The sequence below is a fragment of the Lepidochelys kempii genome, chromosome 10, assembly GCF_965140285.1.
Source record: "Lepidochelys kempii isolate rLepKem1 chromosome 10, rLepKem1.hap1, whole genome shotgun sequence".
Classification (NCBI taxonomy): domain Eukaryota; kingdom Metazoa; phylum Chordata; order Testudines; family Cheloniidae; genus Lepidochelys; species Lepidochelys kempii.
In genome coordinates this window covers 22,773,478-22,797,118 of record NC_136389.1, presented here as the reverse complement: position 1 = coordinate 22,797,118, position 23,641 = coordinate 22,773,478, and the positions used below count along the sequence as shown (strand labels likewise).

General features: G+C 41.1%; 2 protein-coding genes across 5 annotated transcripts in view; both read right to left on the bottom strand.

Annotated features, from left to right (window-relative positions):
• Positions 1 to 918, bottom strand: part of TXNDC11 (thioredoxin domain containing 11) — a 100,800-nt gene extending 99,882 nt beyond the window's left edge. The window contains exon 1 of the mRNA XM_073362418.1: positions 325 to 918. Within this exon, the coding sequence (XP_073218519.1) occupies positions 325 to 464 (140 nt within the window). The 5' untranslated portion in view covers positions 465 to 918. The remainder of the gene's footprint in view (positions 1 to 324) is intronic.
• A 3,072-nt stretch (positions 919 to 3,990) lies between these two features.
• Positions 3,991 to 23,641, bottom strand: part of ZC3H7A (zinc finger CCCH-type containing 7A) — a 47,333-nt gene continuing 27,682 nt past the window's right edge. For 3 of the 4 annotated variants that reach the window (XM_073362411.2, XM_073362412.2, XM_073362414.2), the window contains 12 exons: positions 21,875 to 22,067; positions 20,019 to 20,180; positions 18,172 to 18,368; positions 17,815 to 17,912; positions 14,502 to 14,683; positions 11,225 to 11,301; positions 10,438 to 10,571; positions 9,942 to 10,047; positions 8,825 to 8,933; positions 6,610 to 6,743; positions 5,876 to 6,039; positions 3,991 to 4,754 (listed from right to left, as the gene is read on the bottom strand). In XM_073362411.2, coding sequence (XP_073218512.2) covers positions 4,565 to 4,754; positions 5,876 to 6,039; positions 6,610 to 6,743; positions 8,825 to 8,933; positions 9,942 to 10,047; positions 10,438 to 10,571; positions 11,225 to 11,301; positions 14,502 to 14,683; positions 17,815 to 17,912; positions 18,172 to 18,368; positions 20,019 to 20,180; positions 21,875 to 22,067 — 1,746 coding nt within the window. In that variant the 3' untranslated portion in view covers positions 3,991 to 4,564. Of the gene's footprint in view, positions 4,755 to 5,875; positions 6,040 to 6,609; positions 6,744 to 8,824; positions 8,934 to 9,941; positions 10,048 to 10,437; positions 10,572 to 11,224; positions 11,302 to 14,501; positions 14,684 to 17,814; positions 17,913 to 18,171; positions 18,369 to 20,018; positions 20,181 to 21,874; positions 22,068 to 23,641 lie in introns of those variants that run through there. The other variant, XM_073362413.2, reaches the window with a different exon arrangement.

Here is a 23,641-nt window from a genome sequence, read left to right as displayed (position 1 = left end):
GAAATCCCAATATATTCCATTTAAGGCCTCGAGGTATAGGTCAGTGCCCTGAGAACAGCTCTGGGCCTCCCAACTCTGCATACTAAGGCCCCGCAGGGTGCATGTGCCCACAGGAGTCCTCGGCACCCCCCATTTTCTCCTGGAGAGGTTCCCCGGGGTGCGTGCCAGTGCCCAGGGAGCCCTCAACACCCCCATATTCTCCCAACAAGGCTCCTGGGGGCGCCTGCCAGCGCCCAGGGGAGCCCACAGCGCCCCCGGAGTGCACGGCAGTGTCCGGAAGCCCACGGCCCGCCCCACGGCCGGGAAGCTCACGGGCCCGGTTACCTGCAGGTGACTTTGAGGGTGACCAGGAGGGCGCAGCCCAGCACGATCGCAGCTCCGCACAGCAGCTCGGGTCTCCGGGACATCTGGGCAGCACGGGGCCGAGGGGCAGCGGAGTGGCCGGAGCCTCCGCATAACGACATCACCTCCCAGCCCGGGGCGGGGAGGGGCGGACGAGCGAGCCCGGGCCGCTCGCGCTCGCACACGTCTCCCTACCCCCGGCCTGTCAGGGGCTCCTGGGGCGGGACGGCTGGGGGCGGCTGCCGCGCACGAGCGAACCCAACGCCGCCACGTCTCCTCGCCCGCCCCGGCCCGGGCTCCGCCAGCCAAGGCCCCCAGAGTAGGCGCACACAGGCCCGGCCCTGCGCTGCGGGAGCGCCTGGCTGAGGCCTGCCTACAGCCAAGCGCAGAGCCTGCGACTGAAGCGCTGAGAGATCGTGGGGGAGGGAGCCGCACGGGCCCCCCAGCCCCAACTGAGGCCTCCTCGGTCAATAGAAATGGAGGGGAAAGGCGTTAGGAGCGCGCAGGGGCTGGATGTGGGGTGCGGCGCTGCAGAACCCGGGGGCCTATGGCGGTGCCCACGGCCCCAGCGGTACACGCCTTCTTCCGTTTACCAATGGTTAAAACACGACCGACCCGCCACCAGAGGTGTGGACGGATCCCGTGGCGCGTAGGTGCTGGAACTAGGAGAGCTGGGAATGCTGTAGCACTCCCCTGGCTTGAAGTGGTTCCATCCTATGCAGGGTTTACAGTTTGGTTCAATGGCTCTCAGCACCGCCACTACAAATATTGTTCCCGCACCCCTGCGGGGGCGTGAAACTCCTACCACAGCCTTCTTTTCTTGCTTTGTTACTAAACATAAGCCAAACGTCTGACCTCTGTGGTTGTGGAGATACTCTTCCCAAGCGTGACCCATGGGTACATGGACCGAGTCGAATGTCCTCTGAATCTTCGGCCAGCTCAGGTGCCTGATCCTTTTCCACTGCTGCTATTTAGTCCTCTGTGAGCAGCAATGCAGGAAAAGCAGAGACCAATTTTTGTATTGGTCTCAGCATAGTAGATGGTTGATAAATGTTCAAGCCCTCTTTTTTTATCATTCTTCTAAGTATATAACAGATTGAATAAATCCAGGACAGGTGAAAAGAATGGAACTGCACCCTTCTGTGAAGCATTTACCCATTTGAGTACTGTCCACAGAAAATGAACTCATGCTGTTTAAGGAAGGTTGGAGGCTTTTAACAGTAAAGGGGTTTTGTTGAAATAACCTAGTTTCATGTGATTTTGCTTATCCAAGGTAATTTACAATAAAAAAAAAAAACAGCTTACTGATGTCCTGTTGGGTTTCAGGGCTAAAGGACCCTTCCCAGCCTATTGGGAGGATTCACTGAGCCCAAGTCTCAAATAATTATGGGGGACAACAGAAAAATTGACAGGAGTGAAGGTCAGAAGGTCAAAAGTAGGAAACTAGGAGGGGACACTGCTCCTCCAAGGTGTCAAGGGAGGTGGCAGATGCCACCCAGAGGAACTCTGCCCAGATGCATGAACAGAGAGAGGATTGGAAATAGGCCCCACAGTTGCAGAGAGCCCCCTCAGTCAACATCCTGTTCCTGGTATTGTAGATGGCCACTTTGGCCATCGCTAGGAGTAGGTTGACGAAGACGTCCCATGACTTTGTGGGGCCACGGATAGGGTGTGCATATATGAGAAGGTGGGGGGAGAAGTGCAGCCAAAAATGCAACAGTAGGTCGAGGAGGAGCCGGAAAAGGGGCTGCAACCTGGCACACTCAAGGTAAATGTGTGCCAGGGTTTCCCTCACACCGCAAAAGGGACAGAAATTGAGAACAGGGGTGAACAGGACCATGTACATGCCTTGGCTCAATGAAGGAGCTGCCAACTAATATCTCCAATATTGTGGGACCAAGGTGGAATATAGGCTGGCCCACTGGGGTTCCTCACCCTCAATATGTGGCAATAGGTCCTGCCACTTAGTATTGGGTGGGGACACAAGGGTGAGGAAATAGAGTATGGAGCTCAAGCGTGTACAGATGTACCCTTGTCACGGTTCAAAGGCAAACCAGCTGCAGGTTGTGCTGCCTGGTCAAGGTGTGTAGGTGGGATGGCCAAGGGGCTCAGGGGACAAGGGCCCTATGCAGAGACCCGGAGGGCCTGGGGTGGGGAGGGAGCACCCTCATGTAGGTCCCACTTGAAGTAAACCCGAGAGACGGGCGACAAGGCTGCCCTCCTCTCCTGAAATACGTGCCGGGGAGTACAAAGGGTGGAGAGCCCCATGCACTGAGCAAGCCCCAGGGGAACAGCTTGTTGATGTGGGTGGCAGGTAAGTTAACTGAAAGGAGAAAAGAGGGAGTAATATGTTTGCCAAATAGAAAGAACAGGACCAGTAGAGAAGAAGTTTATTAAAACAAATTAAGACAAGTGTAATGAAGGTTAGTGTTTCAACAACTGGTAGTTCAGGGACAAGCCAAATGTTCTATGTAACCTGTGTACCCTACTGTAATTTTTGTATGGATACAGAGTAAAGAGCATTTATCATGCAAGGGCTTATGCTCTATTTTTAAAGGTATCATTTGAATCCATTATGCTTTTATTTCATGGACCACAAGGGACAGATCAATATCCAGGCTTGTTTGTAGTGTGCAAGTACTTGAACGTGCTGATTTTGCATAATGCAAAATGTATGGAACTAAACTATGGTCTGAATCTCAGTAACCACATTCAAACAGTTGAAATAATTCTTAAAAGCTTTCCCAGTGGAAACAGATCAGCCAATAAAGGAGCAGATTAAAAAGGAAGTGGGGGTTTTGGGGGAGCGGGATTAAGAAAAGCACAAATGAATGTCAGGAATGAAGCAGGCAGACAGATCTGCAGTAAAGACAAAATGCGGTAAGAAGAGAAAGATTTCATAGTTGTGACCCAGAGGGTAACCTTGTTCAGAAGTGACATTTCAGAGCAAAGTATAACTCTGGTCTTTCACTGCTGGATGGGGCCTCTCTCTGAAGTGGGTTGTGAAGTAGTATTCACTTTGGGGCGGGGGGGGGGGGGGGGGAGAGAGAGAGAGGAGAGAGAAAGAAAGAGATAGTTCCCAACACAAGAGGCTGGGAACCATATGATTCTAATACAAAACTTGATAGCACTTTGTCCCATTCCTCTGGGGTGGACACTTAAAAATAACCTCCTAAAGCAAGCTTTACTGCTTTATTTTTTAAATGTACTTCCTGACCTAATCCATGTTGCCCAATGTGCGGTATAAATGACCACTCAGTCTACCAGTGCAGAAAACCTATTCCTAACATTTGCCCTTTTTGGGTTGTCAGCAGCAGTTCAAAAGCAAACTATTCTAAGAAATCAACTATAACTTGAAGATAAACTAAACATACTTGTTTAGATTTAGTTGCTCAAAAAGGTTTTTCTAATGGCCAAGTAACTGTTTCGTGCAAAATAGACGTCAATCAGAAGCTAAATGCAGAAAGTAGCTTTATGTAAAGTTATCTTTATTACAGGTAACATTGGTTCATACAATACACAATACTGACATACAAGTGTAATCTTTCAAAATCATCATTTAAACAGCAAAGACCAAGAAACAGAATTTTAACTACTTGATTTTCAAAAAAATCAATACATTTTTCTCCCAAGATCCTTTTCAGTAAATTATATTGAAATATACAAATAGAGAAAAAATACCCCATTCAACATATATTGTAGTTAAATGGTTATTTTGCTTAAAATCCTTTTTAATAAGAAAATCCTCTTTAGCAACCTACATAGAGATAAATAGCAAAGTTTTGTTTTAAACAAATCCTCTCCATTAAAACATTTAAAGAATTTTCATCCATAATTTTCTTCTTAGCCCAAAACACCCAGTGTGTTTTGTAATTTTACCATAAAGTTTTCATCTGAAGGACCAACACTAGGGGGGCTTCCTACACATTATAACCCCTCCCTCCTCCTCCACCTCTTTCATAACATTCTGTCCAACAGAAGGCGAATAAGCACGTAATACTTTATATCTTTTTTTTTTTTTTATTACTTCACCATTCTGTTCCATGAGAGCACAGACAGGTCTTCTGAATCCCCCTACATCTACTATATTTTGCTGTTCAGGAGGAACAATATATGCCAATATAAGCAGAAAATCTGCTGCTTTTCTGTCACATGCTTTTGATTACTGTCAAATTTTCAGGGTTATGCTTCCATAAGGTAACATGAATGCATCATTTTAGTATTAGTTTAAATCTTTAAACAAAAAACTATATTTTCCAAAGTCATTATCATTTGGAGCAATCAAGTGGTCTTTTCTTGCTTTGCTGAGCTTCATTCTTAGAACATCTCTTCGTTCTTCCCATTCATGGAGCTCAGCATTTCCATGTGCAAATTTACAGTTGTTTCCTTCAATGCAAGTACCAGCCATATATCTGTTTAAAAAATAAATTGGTGTGTTATAGTTTTCACAAAAGTAACATGAATTAGCCATCCAATTTTAAAAAGTCTTAAATATTTTCTACTAGCCATGTTTTTCATATAATTAGATCTTTGTTAAAAAAGCACAAATTCTCTAGAAGAGAGATTATTTTTTCTCTAAAATGAAGATGCATCAGTTCAGTTTCCCCTCTTTAATAGTCTCTGAGAACCAGGTAAGGAAAAAGTGATTGGGGGACAGGAGACAAAGCTCTAGCCTTCTAGTCCTCATTTCTCCACTTAGCCCAAATCCACCCTCCCCCAAAAAACTCATTTTAAGATATCAATTAAATTCAGTTTGTTCCAAAAATCATCAGAATTCCTGTCTGTGACAGCCATTAGTTTTTCTCTTTATCACTAAAATGAAGATTTTAATATTGCCACAGAAAACGCCTGCCCTGTAGACCTCCAACCTTGGATCCCAGACTCCAAAGCCAACCAGGTTGGCTCCAGCGATTTAAAGATGTTAACTGGTCTACCTGAGGCCAAGTGGCTTGGGTGAAAAGGCTGTGTCCTCCAAGATGGGGTAGGAGAGTATACTAACCAGCGCTGGGAAAGCCAGCAGGCCAGTTTGGTGTGTAGGGCCCTTCGGAACATACCTGAATTTCATAGATTGCTTCCAGTGACAGTATTTTCTGGGACAAGTGAATTTCTGCCTTGCAAAGAACACCCCATAATTTCAAGACACTTTGTTACATGAGAATACTGGAAATGCATTTCTTGTATTCTACAGGTAATTCATTAAGGAAAATAGCAATAGCTGTGATGTACCAATGCTGTTAAAGTTTCATCCTAACACCAAAAGGTTTGAACCTTTCCACATAGCTCCACATCTGGCACTCCAAGCCAAACCTTCTCACCACACATTAAAATACACTTAATATCTGGTCACTCAGGCATTCATGTTAAAATATTGCTATTTAACTGTTTGCTTTGCATAAGATTTCAACAATGCATACTAATAGAGTGGGTGTCATTAAAAAAAGTATCAATGTTCACCATCTCAGGTATCTGCCTATATTTGCTATACCACAATTGTGAGTGAGAAACTGACATCTCAAATATAAATGCTACATACCTATCACAAATGTTAAAATATCCAGTTGGAAACCGATGCTGCCAACAGTTTTGATCATCCTCAGTGTGGAATACCTTCTCCTTATGCTTTTCTGAAGAAATGTGACCTTGCCATTGTTTCTCACTATTACAGTTCTTTCCACACATCCAGCAGTGAAAATCCACCTGGTTTACACACATTTAAAAAATTTAAGAAAAATCAATGCTTCATGCACAGAACTGCTCCTTAACACAGTTTAATATTGTTTCTTTAGCTAATCCAATTATAGGCTAATATACAGTAATAATTTTAAAGTCTGTTTATACGGAGTCATCAGCTGATGTTTTTGACCCCCCCCTCCCCAGGCTCTGTAGATTCTGAAGAGCAGTACTAATGCTTGATCCACAGCATGACTCCACATTAGCTAATTATAAGCATTTCAGACACACAAGATGGGTGCGGTAATATCTTTCATTGGACCAACTTCTGTTGGTGAGAGAGACAAGTTTTTGAGCTTCCTGAAGGAGTGTGCTGTGTAAGCTCAAAAACCTGTCTCTCACCAACAGAAGTTGGTCCAATAAAAGATATTACCACACCTATCTTGTGTCTCTAATATCCTGGGACTGACATGGCCACAACAACACTGCATACAAGGATTTCAGTGAGTGTTGTAGGAGCAAGGAACACAGTATTAAGTGCAAAAAAAAAAAAAAAACTCCAGAGTTTAGGATAATTACTAAGCCTGCATTACTTACTGTAACTTCAGCATAGTCAGTTGGCATATGAATTTGCTTCCCATTTTCTTTGTTTGCTTGAGTAGCTGTATCTTCTCCTTTTTCTGGTTTTTGACTCTTTAGCCACATTTCATACAACTGCTCCATGTCTTGAACTAACAAGAGCAGAAGCTAAAATAACTATTCAGCAATTAAGGCAAGAGAGTGAGTACAATACGTAACTGAGTTTGCAGACATAATTTGGAAATACGGCAGAGATATCTTTAGGCCCCCATGCAGTAGAAGCAGAAAAGAAAGGACAAACTGCAGACCCGAGGGGAGGAGAGAGCCACAGTAGCTAATAAATGACAGCTATGTGAAACTTTGGCCTCTTAGCCTGACTCACTTTCTTCCAAGACATCTAGGTAGGGGAAATTAAGATTTACCTAATATGAGTAGCAGGGCGGATGTGATTTAAATCACAAGTCAGGAAGACTCTATTTAATCATGGATTTCTACATAAAAGTGCATTCTTGTTGGTTGTTATAACCTTAATACATATTCTTCACAACTCAGAGTTAGATGTAGGTTTCATTTTTAAAAGGTACACACTATACATTTTTATACAGTAATTTATTTTGGAAAAAAAACTTTTCAGATTAGTTTTACAGCTATATCAGAAAATGATTGATTGCTTGGTTATTTCATTTACCAATGGTAATTGAAGCAGATATTTATGAAGTCACTGGGAGGTGAACTATCTCCAATTCAACAGGTTAATCATTAATATTTGGAAGATTTTCTTGCCATGCTGTATTAGGAGGAGACCACCACCAGACAGACATTTAAATTGTTTTATTTAACTAAATCAACAACATTAAGTATTCTGGATTTTTTTTCTTCAACAGCAAACATATAATATCTTAACAAAACAAGCATATGTCCCTTGCTTCTCACATTTATCTCCAGACTGCTTCTCCTTGTCCAGATCTATTCCGCCCCCAACAATCTTCTATTCATTGAATTTTTTGAAAATTTGCACTTTTAGAGAGAGGTAAGGGATTGACTCTGTGTACACAAATTCGCAGAGGGACAATAGAGTTGAGGTCTATTAATTTATTTAAAAACATTTTTGCTGTTAACAAGCTTGTTACCTCTGGAGAAACAAATCCACAGTTTGAGAACAGCAAAACTAAGCATCTCTGATGGTATCTTATAGACTGAGCACTGAGTCCCATTGAGTAGATAGAAAGATTAACCTAAATAATCTATACAGAAGCCTGCAGAACCCCATAAAATTGGTTCCCTAATCCATGAACTATTGGAACTCACTAACAAAATTTTTCTTAAACATTACATGATTATATTGTCTCATACTATAGAATTAGAATTTATAATCCCTATTCCATGATGAGATATATCTTTGAGCTATAATGTATCTTTAGATTAGATTTTTTTCCTCAAAAAGCATTTTATAAAAAAAATCCAATTTAAATAAAAAAATCATTGATTTTTTATCCACCCTGATGAGTAGCAAATATTTATATTAGCTATCACCCAAAGGCCCCAATTGCAATTGGGCCCCATTATGCTGATCTGTGATTTTATCATTAAGCCTGTTATTAGACCTAGTGAAATGCATTACAAATACGATATTTATCTTGTCTCCTCATTTGCAAACCAATGTTAGTATCACTTCAGTTATTCAATCTTTGTTCTTTGCGATCTGTCACATGGTATTATTTCTCCTTAATAACCTCCCTGATTGGACAACAAATTTTAAACCCAAGAATGAATAGTGAATACTCTTGTTTACATGTAAACACAGGTATTTTTGCAGACAGCCAGCCCCCTAATATACAAACAAAACCCAATTTGCAAAAAAGATAAATACAGATACAGCTGATCTGAACAGGAATCTGGTGCTCTCATAAATGGTTGAGAATGGTGTTTTTGCATTCAACCAACTCTTCTACTTACTCATCAATAATCTTCAAAGGTAAAAACTGCAGTGACAGTAATTACTAATTTCAGTTACATAATGAGTCATCTGGTATGTATATAAACCTATATTAAAATGATGTTACTATGTATTAGACACTAATTTTGTATCATGAGAGGCAGGCTGGGTTTACTTGAAGAAAAATCTACCCACCAGATTGCCTATGGAAGATTGAGAGGTACTTATTGTAGGAGAGAGATGGAAAAAAGAGAAAAAAAACCATGTGTTTAATAACCTCACACATTTTTTACTTACTACTATTCTCTTTCATATAGGTCCACATCTCTCTCTCCTCAGGACTGTGAGCAAAGGAGCAGTTTCCAACATATTGACATTTCTTGCCTGAAGCAATATGATTGCACAACTAAATAAGAATTAAAAAAAATATCCTTTAGGCATATGTTAAGTTATAATGGGTGATAAAAGATTTTTGTAGCTTTGCTTCAGGCGCATTAACATTCTGATAAGCAGACAAGTTACTACTATTACTATAACTCAAATAAATAGTTGCCTTCCAAATAAGCTGTCAGAGCAGTGGTTCTCAATTTCTAGCCCACAGGCCACTTGTGACCCAATCAGCACACAGCTGCAGCCCATGTGACATCCTCAGGGCCATACAGGTAATACTGCATGCAGCCCGTAACACATTGATCTTATCTAGTCTTAATCTTATGAAGCACTAGCTACGGAAGGGCTCATCAGTCTGCAAAGCTAGCAGAAAACATAGGTTGGATGTAGACAGTTATGACTTAGAAATCACACCATGATTAGAATATAGCATTTTAGGTCTGTGCTGTATTTCTATTATGCAGGAATTCAAATTTATTTCTGATAGTACTCCAAAAATATAAGGTTAAATTTATGCATTACGTTATTAGCTTGATGCCTCTCATTCACTGTAATAAAAATCACACAATGCTCTTTGAAAACAGAGCCTTTTTGAAGTAATGAGTTGTCAGAACCCAGGAAACAGGATTTTGCAAACTCATCTTGAGAACTGCACAAGAAGAAATGAAATTCCAGGTCTCTTCCAATATTGTATGGAGCGTGTCTCACCCTCAAAATATTATGCACTCTTTTGATTAGGGTTTTATGAGAACTATATTAATATGATTTTAATGAGATTACTTAATACTTTATATTAAATACCTTCTATACTTTTATTACTGAAGTTTCACGGACTTGGAGGAGCTTCAGCAATAAAAAATGAGCTCAGTCCTTCCTAGCATCTGGCTCTGCAGTTGCTCCAGTGACTCCCACTGATTTCAACAGACATTTCACACACAGTGGCTGCAGAAATCAGGCCCTTTACTAGTATTTTCCAGTGACTTAAGTGTCTTAATTAAAAAGATCATTTTAGATAAACAAATACATCAAACTGCGAAGGCACTTGTTTCTTCGTGGGAAGAGGACGAATGGTCATCCACTTCTTACGCTCATTAGACATCACCAGCACCACACGACGATCTTTGGTCCATCTAAGGAATATGGAAGCATTCAAATATATAGAATACATCTACATACTGTACTATTTGTCAACAGTAAAGACAATGATTGGACCTAAAGAGCCCCAAAACCATATGTTTTAATACAATTTATTTAAAGTCTCAAACACCCATCATGGTTGTGAGTTAAAGAAAAAAAAAAAGTCAGTATAAACTGCCAACTGAAGTGTGTAACATGCATTTTTTATTCTTGATTATTAACACCCTTTAAAGTCTTCAGCCTTTCAGCCCAAGTTCTACTTCAACTGCACTTGCTTTTTTGCATCCCTTTTAATAGTCTGAATTCCTATACAGATCACTCAGAAGATTTTACAAAATGGTTTACTGAGAGACATTATGCATTTGAAGTTATCTGTTACTCACGGGTGTCTTGCTTTTGCACTACAGTATTTTTTGTTTTTGTCTGGCTCACTAACTTGACCATTTCTCCAGCACTGGGCACACACAAACTTCATTTTCAAATTTAGAGATCCATGCTTCATTTGATTGCCAAGAACCTTAAATTAAAAAAAAAAAAAAAAGTGATTTGCATCTGCAGAGAAATCTCATACATAAATCATTAAGTACCCCTGAAGATAAGAAAGGGTTCTAAAATGTTTCTAGATGTGTTAAAAACTAGAGAGCTTATAAATACATCAAAAAAGACCTAGATTTTAAATCTTAAAAAACTAGAAATTTCTCTTAATGACAGATTGTTAGTTAATTTTGTTTAGATTGTATAAATGCACCCAGACGTTCTGGCAATGGACATACTATGTGCTGTATAAACAAAATAAACTACTAGAAAAGGATTTATGCTAGGTCCTCAGCTGAAGAAAATTTGAAAGAATGCATTTTTGAAGGTTTATATTCTGCTTATGACAAAATAAGCAAAGGGGGGAAAAAGTAACTGCACATGTATAATGAGAAATCTGGGATTAGGAAAAATAAGAATATCTGAAGTATCCAGAAAGCTTAATTTTTTTTTAAATAAAACATGCAGGGGGAAAGAAGAGGAAATCATTTGGGGCATATGCTTGGGACAACCATTTTGTGATATAAACTAACAGTTAAATCGTGTTATAAACATTGACATCAAAACCAGTACGTCACCGATCAATCACGCTAGTCCCACATAAATTTGCTTCCTCAGAAAGATGAGTGGAAATACCTGTGCTCCATGTGCATTTGCTTCCACATTCTGCCAATATTTCTTTGATTCTTGAGCAATAGTATCATGTGACATACCTGCAGAGGAGAAAACAAAGGTCTTAGACAATTTGGAAGTTTTATTCATATACATGTTCAAGTGCTACTGAATCCCTCCAAAAAACAGCTAAGGTTGCCAAAGAGACAGTGGTGTTACCTACCACAACATTTACAAAAAACAAGCACTTAAAACCAGTTAAGGACATCCTAAAATCCTACACTGTCTACATAACACAAATATATTCACAGATGGACCAAAGTATTGCCTAAGTTTCCATCTTCCTAAGAGCCTGTTTTCAAATCCTGGAGCCAGATGCCTAAGGGCTTTGTGCAAATGACCACAGGCAAGCTAGCTACAATCCGCTTGAAAACCAGCTCATTTTTCAAAAAATGAGACTCCAGTTTATGTTCACAAGGCTCCTATAAAAACCCCTTCTCATGTACAGATCAGTGTTACTCAGGCGAGAGACCCCCCCCACCCCCCAAAACCTGCCTATGCATCTTGCAAGATGTAAAAGACTGTCACATTGCCTTTAATGATAGCCATTCTTGCAACCACTTTTCTCTCAGGCTCTTTAATAATCTCAGTGACCACAGAGATACGAACTTTTACTGCACACCTTTCCATATCATTAAAGCCTCACCAAGGTTTCTTTTCCACAACGTCCATGGAGAGGCTGAAGACTAAAGACATCAACTCTATCAGACTTTCAGAGTCCTTGAAAAGAAAAATAGGTCTGTGCCTGGATTTGTAGCAGGGGCAGGAAGGGGCTTCCCACTCAGTTGAGCATTCCCCTTCTTTAGGGTCCTCCAACACTCAGAGTCTATAAGTTATCAACTTGCCTTCTAGAAGATGAGAAGTTGAGCCTTGACTATGTCTGGACATGTGTAGGAAAGAAGCACTCACATGTACACTCATGTTTGGGGGATGGCCTAACCCTTTTAATAAGAGGTTTATGGGGTTAAGAGGAAATAGCAGCTACCCTTGAACCTCGACATTTTGGGAGGCAGGAAAGGAAGGGAGAGCAGCTGTCCTTCTTTCCACAAGAAGGAATCCTCAAAGGCCAAGTAGAGATAAATGGGCTAGAGCAACAGAGAACTGGGAGGATTCTGTATACTTCCACATAACTGTCCTCCTCTGAAACTTTTCTTGGCCTGGGGTCATCCTAAGTTGGCCGATACACTTCCAGACAGAGTGAAGCTGACCTGATGCTCCTTCTCCAAGGAAGGAGCACGTTCAGAGTGACAGTCTGGGCAAAAAGGGGACCAACTATGGGACACCATATTATCTCCACATTGCCCACACTGCCCTTTTTCTGGGCATCATCGCCACCCATGATGATCAACCCAACTAATATTTAAAGCAGTGCTCCCTCACACAGCAAGGTAGAGAGAGTAGCTGAGGTCCACTGCAAGTTGGTTGGAGGGACCACCAAAACCATACCAAAAAAGTTGACCACCACAATGAGGCAAAGAGAAGCAGCCCATTCCAGACTGGGGTGCTTCCCTGAAGACAGGAGATTTAACAATAAGGAAATTTTGTAGCAACATTAAGCCATTTTAGAGCTAGAGGAACAAAGACTCTGGACAAGTAAAAAATTCAAAAAACTGGCTCACAGACCTGTAACAAAAAGATAAGCCTGATCAAGGTCTTTAACACTCAGCAGAAACATTCTCCTTTGCCTTCAAAGTAAATATCTCAATTTCTAGTCAAAGCAATTTTGTAATAAAACTAAAACAAGAACACATTTCTGAGACCTAAAGCTAAAACACCTCAAACACCCCAGGGATGGTATAGATAATACTGAGTCTTGCCATCAGTGCAGGAGACTGGACTAGATCAGTGGTTCTCAACGGAGAGTCCACAAGCCCTTTCAGGTAAGTCCGTGGGGCCCTGTGGCTGAAACCCCGTGCCCCAAGTCCCAGCATTCACCAGGGGGCTGAAGCTGGGAGCGGCGCGGGGCTGAAGCCAGCAGCCCCAGCATTTCCCTCACTCTTCGAGTCCTGGCGCTCCTCACAAGCAGAAGCCCTGAGCCCACAGGCAGAGTTGCGCCGGGGCGGGTGGCGGAGGAGACTACCACGATGACAGACAAGGGTTCGCCCCTCCTCCCCCAAACTGCAGTGCCTTATATATAGTGGGGCAGTCTGGGGACAGCTCCACCCCTTTACCTCCTCCTCTCCCCCAGGCCCATCCCTCTGGTCAAGCTGTAGGTGGGAAAGCCAGAGCCAGGCAGTGCAGGGCAGCTGCTCCTCTGGCTGGTGGTACCATGAAGTGGGCAGCCGAGGCATTCTCCCATCTGCTGTTGGTGCCCAGGGTTACTACTGCTCTTCAGCTCCCAGCCCCTTTTGACTGCTCACGCAGCTGGTAAGAGCTGCCCGGATGAGGGGACCTGGCTTTTGGGGTTGGCAGAGCCCTCGGGGAGCAGCCACTGCAGGAGGAGCCTTCCTGGCACACAATCCTTAGCTACCCCCTGCCTGCACCCTGCCCCTAGCTTACCCTCTGCCTGCACCCTGAACTACCCCTCCCCCGCCTGACACAGCCCCTAGCTACCCCATCTGCACCCTGAGCTACTCCCCTGCCAGCACACAGCCTCTAGCTACCCCCTCCCTGCACCCTGAACTACTCACTGCACACAGTCCCTTGCCATTCCCTGCCCTCATCCTGAACGGTTTTCAGAACTTTTTGAACTGAGTCCCCACTTTGAGTTCTATTTTTAGTTGAGGGCTCCCACAACCCAGACAGGCTGGATGGCCTACTGAGGTGAGGTGGAGGTGGTACTCCCTCCCTGGATCCCACTGTGGGGAGCTGTCCTGAACCCTGCCAGCCCTTGCCCCCACAAAATAGAAGTCAAACTATGCCTAAGCACAAGGGTCCCTCCTGCACCCAAGTCCCAAGTGGCCCTGAAGTTTTTAAATAGTGTGTTGAAGGGGGGGCCTCAGCAAGAAAAAGGTTGAGAATCCCTGGATTAAATGACCTCTCGAGGTCCCTTCCAGTCCTACGATTCCATGATTAAGAAACTATTAGTTTTGAGTTAAAGCTAAAAAGTTTCCTAATTTTATGTGCGTCTAGCAGTCTTACTCAATACCCACTAACTAGTAAAACTGACCAATGGTTTATTAGATATACAGAAGACTACAGAAGGTTGTAAGTAGAAGACACTGACAAATGGGTTAAGGAATTGCATTTCTTTTATCTTTTTGCACTGGGGGTAGGGGGTAATATTTAAATCCAAACATACCTGTCTCATTCTGCATTATCCAAACTTTGAGTTCTACAAGACTGTGTGCATAAAAACACTCATCTTCTCTTAAACAGCCATAACGGACCTCATGCCTGCACAGGTCTAGCTGACACTGAGCATGAAACGAACGGATTTTGGAATACTTTACTGTAGTTTCTCGCAAAATGTGGACAAGGCACCTGTTTTTGAAAAGAAAATCAATATTTTAAGCTTTCTGTAAAGTTACTGACCTTCCTTGTGCATATGGAAAGCATGCAATGTTACCATTCTTTCCACTTCATATTTTATTTTAATTTTGACAGCTCTTTAAAGTATCTTTTAATATACTGCTAGGCAGAGTAATCCTAGATTACTGCTGTTTGTTTAATGTTTACAAGTGAATTCTCTCTGTGACTATGAGGTCTTTCCACTTAAGGAATTAATTATTAAAACTTTGGAAAATATGAGTTTATATATGAGCATGTAAATTTGAGCTTTAAAATAACAAATAGGCAGTATTCAGAGCCCTTTGTGCTCCTGGATTCTACTGTCATGGAAACTAACATGGAATTACATAGACACCTACTCTCCTTCCTCTGAGGTATGTGTACACACAACTCCTACTGAAGTCAGGGAGTAGATTATGTACAGCCAAGGGAGGCATTTGTCAAGAACAGATTTTTAAAGCCAGAAGAGACCATGAAGGTCATCTAGTCCAACTTCATGCATAAAACACAGGCCACAGGATTTTACCCTAGTAACCCTTGTATCAAGCTTACATGACTCTAGCTTAAGCAGAAATTACGTTGGGCTTGCCTATAGATAGCAGTAATGTGCACTGTTGGGGAGCGGGAGGTGATTTCTAAAGCACATTAGCATGTTGCACACTAACTGGTCCATGTAGACCCTACTGGCATAGGCTAACAGTTCCCGGGTGTGCTTTAACATAGTATTGTTTCAAAGCTGTTGGCATGAACTAAAAGTTTAGTGCATTTTAACAGGGTCTACAGAGACCAGTTAGTGCACAACACATTAATGCACTTTACAAAAAACACCCCCATAGCCCTCATTGCTGCTCCTTGTAAGCACGCCCTTAAAGTCTCCAAGTGATGAAGAACCCATCACGTTACTAGGAAAGCTGTTCCAATGGTTACTGATTTGCACTGCAGTAGCTCCCTGAAGCCCTCCCAATTATAGACCACTGTGGTAGATACTACAAGCACAAAATGTACCAAGAAGCTTATTTACCCTCATTTAAAAATTTGCATCTTATTTCCATTTTCATTTAGTCTAGCTTCAACATCCAGCCACTTAGTCTGCTAAATTAGAGTCCTCTACAATATCAGAAATCTTTTCCCTGTATTGGTGCATCTAGACCACAATAGCTCTCTTAACCTGCTCTTTGATAACTGGAAGAAATTAACTTTAAATTTCACTACACGCAAGCCTTTATTTACTACCTCACCAACCTGTGTTTCATCTAAAAGTTTTACCAGCAATTTTCTTGCAGATCACAGAAAAAATACTGACTGGCATTGAGCCAAGAACTGATCACTGCAGGACTCCACTGGAAACACCCCCACTCAGTAATTTTATACTACAGGTATTTTTTAAGTTCAGTTGAAGAAATTTGAATAAATTGCTCTCCAAACTCAAGTCCTGTTCCTGCAAGCCCATTGATGCAGGTAGATGCTTAAGACCAGGTGAAGCCCCACTGTAAGCAATGGAACTCTGAACAGGAACAGAGTCTGCAGATTACAGAATTAGGGTCTAAATTAACCATTTGCAGGGCAAGCGGGGTGGGGGGGGGGAATAGAAATGTCTCAGAAATCAGTGCTGTCTGTTATCAAATCTAATACTGCCTACTGCAGAACAATACTGGACCCAACAATACCCATTGTTTCCAAAGGCAAAGACATGACATCCCACTGCCAAGTAAATATTCCCACCTGCACAACCTGAAGTTTACCAATAACTATTTGTAGGCTTAAATTAAAAAAAATGGACTGACTTCACAGTATTTACCTTACTCTCATATTTGCAGTGTTTCCTTTACTTAGAACGAGAAACACTACAAACAGTGTAAATTTAATTCCTACTGACGGTAGAGTCCCCATATATTTAATAGTGCTCTCATTGTAGTCCAAATAGCTGTAACTTTCATACATACATAAAATCACATAAAGAGCTCTGTGGGATCTTTTGTTTTTTTAAACTTACAGTTTACCTCAGAAAATAATGAAGCTAGATAAGCTTTCAAACCTTATCCTCATACAAACTTGCACCAGTTTAATTAAACTGATGCAAACCCTTATCTGGATAATCTTATTTTAGTTTAAGAGTAACTTATTTTGGTTTAGTTTAAGTCTATTAGAAACAGGTTTAAGCTAAAAAAACATCATACTGTAACTGACATAAGAGGGGTTTGTAAAGGTTTAACTATATCAGTTTAAAGTCACACCTTTAGTAAACCAATGCAGCTTGCCAGGTACAGAAGCCCTTAGTAAGGGGCACTGATGGTTAATGGTTTCAAACAGATGGGAGTAGCTGATCAACATCACTGGTTTTCTTCAGCATTGAGAAAGAAGTTATCACTTTTATAATTAATGATGTAGGACTATATTTAGACAAGAAAATGCAACAAATGCATTAATTCAAAGCAAGCTATTTGTTGGTAATAGAACCTTTTGCCTCAGGTTCCCACCTGTAAGATAAAGGCAATACCTATAGCACAAAGATGCTGTCAGGCAAAATTTATGTTTTTAAAGTTTGTTGGCTAAAAAGCCTATATTGTTACTACTAGTACCGAAGCAAAACTACCAGACTGCTAGCAACTAAGAGGAGAAAGCCAATCTGCAGTTGTGGAATGAAAATTAGAATTTAAAATGCTTTGAAACCTCTGCTACAGTAGAACCTGAGAGTTGCAAACACCAATATTATGAAGTGACCAGTCAACCACACACACCGTTTGAAACCAGAAGTATGCAACTGGGCAGCAGCAGAGACAAAAAAAGAAAAATACAGTACAGTATTATTGTAACATAAGCTACTAAAAAAATAAAAGGCAAGTTTTAAAAGAAAGATTTGAAAAGGTAAGGAAACTGTTTGTGCTTGTTTCATTTAAATTACGATGGTTAAAAGCAGCATTTTTCTTCCACATAGTAAAGATTCAAAGCTGTATTTAGTCAATGTTCACTTGTAAACTTTTGAAAAAAACATCATGTTTTGCTCAGAGTTACGATCATTTCAGAGTTACAAACAACTTCGTAACTGAGGTTCTACTGTACTTTTAATTTGAAACTTATATTGAGTATATTTCAGACAGACATACTTGTTATCTTCAAAGTCATGCATGGCAGGGTGAGAACAAGAAGAAGAATTATCCTTGTTCCTTTTGCTTATTATTCTAGGTTTGTGATCAAAGCATTTCTGAAATACAAAAACAAGGGATTAAAGAAAAGTTGAATATATGTTTCATGTATGAAATCACCTTAAAAATTCTACTAGGGATGTAGACTGTGCAAACTATTATCCAACATGCACCTCAATGCTTACAAGTTAGTCATGCACCAAATCATTTCGTAAGCAGTTCACCCTACTATCTAGCAAAGCTGTTAAATGAAAAACTGTTTAAAATTGTTTCATATCTTTAGGAAACAAGCAGTCAAATATGCCTTTAAAGAAGCACCTCACAAAGAAACATAAATAGTCCGTGGTGTTCTTGAAGGAGTTGGGATACTGTAAAGTTGATCTTCCCATTTCCTCCAAAGAGAGCTTCTCGACTAAAGGCTCCTTTGCGCTCTAGAGTCCACACGTCTATCTCCTCCTGGCAATACGCAAACGTGCAGTGGCCTGGATACCTACACTCTTCTTCAGCAGCAACATCTAAGATGACATGAAATAAAAGTTAAATTTGACATTGCTTTTACACCACCACATTTATCATCACTAGATCTTAACTCTGCATTTCAGAAAGTCTGATGAAAAGCCACCTCTGTGATTAATTAATCTAGTATTTTGGTCTTACTCCTCTCTCCCAAACTTCATTTTGAATGACCACACCGCACCTTTAAGCAGGGGGAACACTGTCCAGGCTTAAGCAGTGCTTTATGGTGGCGAGGCAGGAGGTCAGAAACTGCTGCAAAAAGGTGAGTAGTCATCAGCTTTGTGGTGCTGACTCACCCCCAGGGAGTGTTAGGGACAGAAGGCTTTAAATGTGCAAGCCCTCGGCGTGGGAAGCCCTTTCTCCACCCAGCAGGCAAGGCAGCACCCACCCTCCCACCCCGAAAGGTGCGAATATCAGGCTGGGTTAGGACCTGCTGGGGGCATTGCGCTAATTGCTCCTTTTTAGGGGGGCTGGGAAGGAATTTTTCCCTCAACCCCTTATTGACTTCAGTGGAATGAGATGGTTTTTTTCCCACGTTCCCCAACCGGGGGGGGGGGGGGGGGAGATCAGGAGAAAAGGTGGTTAGGCTGTATGTTGCAACTCATTTAGTAAGTGTGGGGTGGATGTCCAGTGCAGATACTCCACAGGGAAGGCATCCAGTGACCAGCTAAATGGCCTGGTAAAGGACTTAAAAGGAGGTGCTGGTTAAAGGAACGGAACAGGGGAGTTGGGGACTCCTATGATTGGTAGGGCAGGGAGCCAACCCCCTTTCTTAAAGCCCACCTTAACTCTCCTACAAGCAGGGGTGAATGGCAAGGTCCAAGCAGTGGATTGGCTGGGGAACCAGGATGAAACTACCCAGAAACCCCAGGTAATTTGAATAAACATGGAGTTGCCTGCATTGTACACTTTTATCTGCCAGGTAGTCCTAGACATCTAATAAAAGTTGCGGCCCGATTAAATCCATATCAAAAAAGTCTCCTGTCCTCCTTTCAGTATAGCCGGACAACAACTTTACTACATTTAGGGCCCCTCAGAAGATATGGAGTGTCCATTAGAGCTTGCATGTGTACCCCAATTATCCTCACAGCCTCCAGCTTCCCTTCTGTATTTCAAGCCAAAAAAACAGAAAAATATTTTCACAGACATCCACTCTCTTCTCTGTAGGTAGGAGTACAAAATGTTAATTTGTGCACAATATCTGATCAAACTAATCAGCTCCCTGAAGTTGTAAGCAGAAGTTCATACCAAGAATCTATGAAGCAATGCTTACTTTTACTTAAGTGTCCAGAACCTCCAAGTCACAAGGATACTAGAGTTGGCTCTATTTGGAAATAGCCAGATACATTTTCATGTTTTTTAAATAAACAATTATAATTAGAGGTAGAATATGAACTAAATAATCACATTAGTTTTTATGATGGGGTTTCACTTAAATCCCTGTGGAAATATTAAAAATACCTATAAACTGTTTTTGTTAATCAGCAAAAACAATAGAGCTTCATTCTACATTTTATAACAAAAATGTACATGCATTACTTTATATTCAGTATAGGAATTAAAACCTTGCAATTAATTTTGCATTCAAACTAGTTAAATTTCCTTGTTAATTCAGTAAAAACTATGTAACTTCTATATTTAAAACATACCTTTACATATATAATATGGTCCTACATACTGAGTTTTTGTTGGTCTTGGGCGTATTTTTTTCCATGATTTATCTTCAGAATTCTTTATTTTACCAATTAGAATATCCTTTTTACACTTATGCTCTAAATTGGGATGGTAAGTGAAATCCAATAACTTAGGTCCTAAAATAATAGAAAAATTGTTTATAGTTTACATAAGCTATAAGTAACTGTGGAACTTGTATTCAGGCACATGTGTGAACAGACTGTTAAGAATTCTTACTTGCACCAATAAATTAGAAGAGCCAAAGTAATCTTAAATAAAAAAAGGGGGGGGGGAGAGGGAGAGTGGAAAAAAACTATGCAAATACTTACAAGACCAGACCAACAAGAAAAATAGGTCATTTAAGGAAGATTTTACAGTCTTCCTTTGCTTCCGCATGGGAATAACCAGCTGTATTTTTCTGTTTTTGCAGGCCCAAATGGGTAAATTTTCATAAAATTTGTTTTGGGCCTTTAATAAGTCATTGAGAACCATGCAACTAAATATTTAATTTTTATTAAACTTGAACAGCCAAAGAGGGAGTTCAAAGACAGAACACAACCTCAAGTAAAAAGTCAACTTTTGCATTCTGTAGGAATACAATACCAGCCCCACGGTCTAGTTGGTAGTGTTTTAACTGTCACATGCTAAGCACAGGGTTCAAAACTAGGTCTATTTTGCTTCCAAAGCCACAAATACTAAGAATACATATATACCAGCAAAGGGATTGTAAAGTTTCCAATGCTCAGTGACCATCCCAGTCAATAAAAGGAGTTACAATAACCCACTAAGAATAGAGTCTGGTGCATTCCTGTCCGGTTCTCTTTGAACAAAAAAGTTCATGGTGGAACTGTGTGGTTTCAGAAATGGGTAGGAAAAGCAGGGATGCAAAGAAACAAGGGAAGAAACCAATGCTTTGTTAAAGGCCAACATATGGATATATCTTAAAGTTCATCCTTCAGCATTTTCTAACTGCTGCTTTTTATTAAACATCATGTCTATGTGGCATTTCAAAATCACCTGTTGATCCTCCTTACACAGTAATAAAAGTAGTTTTAAACTAAAGAGCAATAAACTGCAAACTACAATAACCATTCCCTAGATATATCAGTGTAGTATTTTAGAATTATTATACATGTTTTATTGCTCTACTAATATTTCAGAATGTCTATAACCTGAATAGTGCTCAATTTTAAGAATAGTCTTGATGAAAAAAAAGTTGCTTATAGAATACAGCTGTGTAATAGCAATAGCTCAGACCTCAAAGATTAGTTCTGTGAATGGCCCAAAATAGGTTAAGACCCTCTGTGTCAATGAAGGCAAGTTAATAATTATTGCTAAGGTTTGGAAGCATCACGATAATGATTTAGAATTAGTTTGAAAGAACAATAAAACAGATGGGATGTGAAGGTTACCGGGTACTTTGAATTGCAGTTCAATTCCCCATGACCAATCAGAGTGGGTATTGCAAGTTTTTAAGTCTTGAGCAAAGGTGTCATTCTTCAGAGTACCCTGGGGGTTGGGAGGAAAGTGAATACAGAATGTGAATGACCTTACACAGTAAGCCTTCAGCTTGAGGAAAGCATGTTGTGATTGCTGGGGGTTTTAGAAATTAAGAACCCATTAGGACAAGACCATGAAATCAAGAAAAAAAAAGGTAGAAAAAGGGTTGCAACGTTTTTTATGACTCAATATTCAGATCCATATTCTGTTTGTAAATGATACACAATTCAAAACTGAGCACTTCTAGAAACCAACAACATTTTAATTTACAATGCTGATATAGTACATATGTATTTAATTATCTATCAAACTGACTTCCTGCGCTCCTTACCTGTTTTGATGAAACATAATTGGCAGGCCTGTCTTAGTTCATGTGTACCTTCCAATGGGTTTCTTCCAACAAGTGATGCAGATACAGCTACGTTAGCAGTTCCACTGCTAAAAACATGTGAAAAGTCATTCCTAGTTTGACCTGCAATTCCCATGTAATCCTCAGTCCCAAACAAAGCATTGGGGCCATTTATCTGCCAGAAGAAACAAGATTTAACTTGATCTGTCAACCTCATTTTAAGATCTCCAAAACTAGAACTTAGTTAGTGAAGGTTTTCCTCAAAACATCAGATTGTCTTCATATAGGGTTCAATTGCAAGCTTGGCTGCATATCCACACAGGGGAATAAGGAGCTCATATCCCCATTACAGGCTGAATGCACTGCCAAACCCCACACTGGGACTGAGAGAAGTGCAGTAGCGGGTGGGCTGAGAGTATGCAAATCACTAGCTCCACCCATACACCAGCCAGCCACTGCTGAGAAAGCATTTGGGAAAAATAAGATACATGAGCTTCAGATGCAAGTACAGCACAGATCAGATTGAAAGTCTTAGTCACAATATTGTTACTGCCCTGCTTGTGGACTACTGCAGTTACATACTGCCCCTTATGCTGGCTGGACTGCAAGGTGGTAAGATGGCAAACTCATAGACGATAACATTCAGACAGTTTTCAGAGTAGCAGCCGTGTTAGTCTGTATTCGCAAAAAGAAAAGGAGGACTTGTGGCACCTTAGAGACTAACCAATTTATTAGAGCATAAGCTTTCGTGAGCTACAGCTCACTTCCTCAGATGCATATCGTGGAAACTGCAGCAGGCTTTATATATACACAGAGAATATGAAACAATACCTATTCCCACCCCACTGTCCTGCTGGTAATAGCTTATCTAAAGTGATTTCCAGCACAAATCCAGGTTTTCTCACCCTCCACCCCCCCACACAAATTCACTCTCCTGCTGGTGATAGCCCATCCAAAGTGACAACTCTTTACACAATGTGCATGACAATCAAGCTGGGCTATTTCCTGCATAAATCCAGGTTCTCACATCCCCCCACCCCCATACACACAGAAACTCACTCTCCTGCTGGTAATAGCTCATCCAAACTGACCACTCTTCAAGTTAAAATCCAAGTTAAACCAGAACATCTGGGGGGGGGGGTAGGAAAAAACAAGAGGAAACAGGCTACCTTGCATAATGACTTAGCCACTCCAAGTCTCTATTTAAGCCTAAATTAATAGTATCCAATTTGCAAATGAATTCCAATTCAGCAGTTTCTCGCTGGAGTCTGGATTTGAAGTTTTTTTGTTTTAAGATAGCGACCTTCATGTCTGTGATCGCGTGACCAGAGAGATTGAAGTGTTCTCCGACTGGTTTATGAATGTTACAATTCTTGACATCTGATTTGTGTCCATTTATTCTTTTACGTAGAGACTGTCCAGTTTGACCAATGTACATGGCAGAGGGGCATTGCTGGCACATGATGGCATATATCACATTGGTGGATGTGCAGGTGAACGAGCCTCTGATAGTGTGGCTGATGTTATTAGGCCCTGTGATGGTGTCCCCTGAATAGATATGTGGGCACAGTTGGCAACGGGCTTTGTTGCAAAGCCCGTTGCCAACTGTGCCCACATATCTATTCAGGGGACACCATCACAGGGCCTAATAACATCAGCCACACTATCAGAGGCTCGTTCACCTGCACATCCACCAATGTGATATATGCCATCATGTGCCAGCAATGCCCCTCTGCCATGTACATTGGT